This window comes from Austrofundulus limnaeus, unplaced genomic scaffold (assembly GCF_001266775.1).
Source record: "Austrofundulus limnaeus strain Quisiro unplaced genomic scaffold, Austrofundulus_limnaeus-1.0 Scaffold157, whole genome shotgun sequence".
Taxonomy (NCBI): Eukaryota; Metazoa; Chordata; class Actinopteri; order Cyprinodontiformes; family Rivulidae; genus Austrofundulus; species Austrofundulus limnaeus.
Window position 1 is genome coordinate 287895 of NW_013952559.1, and position 2813 is coordinate 290707.

General features: G+C 38.9%; 1 protein-coding gene across 2 annotated transcripts in view; it reads right to left on the reverse strand.

Annotated features, from left to right (window-relative positions):
* Nucleotides 1–240: 240 nt before the first annotated feature.
* Nucleotides 241–2813, reverse strand: part of septin4a (septin 4a) — a gene marked incomplete at its 3' end in the record, with an annotated part of 7970 nt that continues 5397 nt past the window's right edge. The window contains 6 exon segments of one of the 2 annotated variants that reach the window (XM_014016889.1): nt 241–343; nt 462–624; nt 1226–1322; nt 1397–1498; nt 1578–1695; nt 1771–1905. In XM_014016889.1, coding sequence (XP_013872343.1) covers nt 241–343; nt 462–624; nt 1226–1322; nt 1397–1498; nt 1578–1695; nt 1771–1905 — 718 coding nt within the window. 2 annotated transcript variants of the gene reach the window in all.

The following is a 2813-nucleotide window of genomic DNA, read 5'->3' on the forward strand; positions in this document are numbered from 1 at the left end:
TTACTGAAATAAATCTACTTTTTCATGATATTCTAATTTTATGACCAGCACCTGTATGTGACCCAGGAGGATGATACTGCTGTAGCATCAGGAAATCCCTTCATTTAACATTTGGCCTTATTGCGAAGCTAGTTATTTCTTTTTATAAAGGACTTTAATAAGTAATTTTTAAATTTTATTGCGTCTTGTTTAGACACCCCGGGTCACGTATTGTAACTGAGAGGTGAGGAAGATACGCACTTCTTCATCTTTCTCAAAGATCTGCCTCTCCTTCTCGGCGTCATCGGTCGCTAGCGGCAGAGGAAAGTCTACTTCGCCTCCCTCTCGATACTTCTCCCTCAAACTAAAAAAGCAAATTTCACGCACAACAAACACAAATATGTCAACAAAATTAGAAAAAGAAATTGTGTGAGGGAAAAAAAAGATTTTTGGAGCAGAGTTTCCCAGCTGACTCCGCCCACCTGCGTTTCCTCTCCTGCACCATCATGCGCGTCATGTTCTGAATGCACTGAGCCCTGTAGTTCTCGTAATGTATCTCCCGAGTCACGTCCTTCAGATCCTGCATGTGCGTCCTCACCAACATGTTCCTCAGTAGCAAGAAGTCAGAATGAGCTGGGTTCTCCACTGCCCGGTGGTGTTGAAATAAATCAAAACAACAGAGGTATGACGTTAAAGTGCCTGTGGCCTGAAATTTTTAAAACATATATAAAGGCATTATTGGAAAGATAACATCAATAATATATTGCAAACATAATTTCCTGCTGCTGAGATGAACAGTTGTTGAGATATTTGCATTTGAAGTAACAGGAAGTGATGTCAAAKGGGAATGTCTGCATGGATTAGAGCATTGATAAAATGGCTAAGGACACACTAGAGAAGAATCTGATGTTTCTTTAGATTATTTTTGGTTACTATCAAAGAGAGATGAAGACAAGTCAAAGTTCAAATAATATAATTTCATTAAACAAAGACCAGAGAGTTCTCTTTCTCAAATAGTTCCCCTTTGATGTCACTTCCTGTTTCACTTTGGCTGATCCAAGTTCAAAAGAAAATATGCCATTTTTATGACCAAATGGGTAAAAAAAAATCCAATTTTATGCAAGGTTTCTTAAATAAAAATGTGTTTTCTTTGACTTTTTGTATTCGATGGATAGGCATGTCACAGGCACTTTAAATCAAAACTGCTCAAACAGGAATTTAAAGCTCATCAAAACAAAACCAATACCTTCTACCACACCCCATGGATAGGCGCGACCCCTGAACTTYCGGCCTTTGCTCTCCACTTGGATGTTGCTACCAATGACGGCGAATGGTATGCTGTCCTGCAGGTGGAAACAGTCACATTAAACCTGACGATAAGACATTTAAAACAAGAGAACTCAATRAGAAAGTCCACCTTCAGAGTCTGTTCTTGTGTCTTGAAGTCTTCATCTTCATCTGAGTCACAGTCTGGAAACTGGTAGATGTGGATCCCAAACTGCCTGATGTCCTCCCTGATCTGGAACAAAACAAAAAAAAAAAAAACGATCTGTTTCATCTCCCCTCTTCAGAGTGAACCTTGATTGTCGTTTTTGTACCTTCATCTTCTTTTTGCAGACCTCCGTTTGCGTCAGGCCGTCAGCTTTGGCCAGAAGAGGAATGATGTTAACCTTTGCGTGCAAGGCCTTCATACACTCCACATCAAGTGGTCGAAGGCTGACAAAGAGAAGCATATTTAAAGTCGAAGCTGAGGCGCTTGCTGGTTTCGTCATTCGTGGAAGAGAAATGTACCCGTGACCAAACGGTGAGATGAAGTAGAGGAGGCAGTGGACTCGGTTGTCCTGGATGTTCTTTCTGTTCAAGCCGCTCTCGTCTCTGAAATACTGCTCAAACTGCTGGTCGATGTAGTCTTCGATGTGCTTCCAGCTGATGCCAACGCAAAGTTTTTGTTAGCAAAGCTGGTGGAAACGTTTCAAAGCAAACAACCTTACAATAAAACATATTAAAGTTGGTTATCATGCCATGACTTGGTTTGCTCAATGATATTTTTAATTTTTGACACTTTTGTGTTCTTTTTTTTTAAAAGAGCATCTACATCAGGGATGGGAAACTGGTGGCCCACAGACCGTATGTGGCCTGCAGGTGACTGTCTTTCGGCCCACCAAAAAAAGAAAAAACTTAAAATTTAATCTTAGATTTTAAGAGCTGTTGTAAGGATGCATTTTAAGTAAATAAGAAAAAAGTTTATATTTTTGGAGGTACATTATCTGTTCACAGAATTACAAGGGAAGCCAGTATGTTTAGTTTGTCATTAAGGATTTTTAATAAGTCACCACCACAACACATTGCACAAAGCTAAATATGAGAAGTTTATTGAAGTCGCAACATACATTAACAACTTTTTACCAGAACCACAACGATGCAGGAGTCTGCACTCAAGATGTCTTGTGTCATTGCACTTCAGCTCGCTTAAGTGTTAATTTTTATTTGCTTCAAATGTTTTGTATTTATGTTTATTAAACAAGAGTACAACTGATATACACGCATTTTAGCATGAAATATGATGAGTTACTGCACTGCTAGGGGTGCAACGATACAGAAAATTCATGATTCGGTTCGGTTCAAWACTTAAATCTCACGGTTCAATATTTTTTCGATACAAAAAAGAGAAATTTCCATGCTCTTTTTAACTTGTAATTTATTGAAATTAACTAGATACCGCATAGTGGTAACATAATGACCCCCGCACGCACAAATGCACCAGAACTAAGAAGTATTTATTCCTAATAAATGTCATGCTACTAGGTGCATCCCAAAATTGCAGTGGTTTGGGT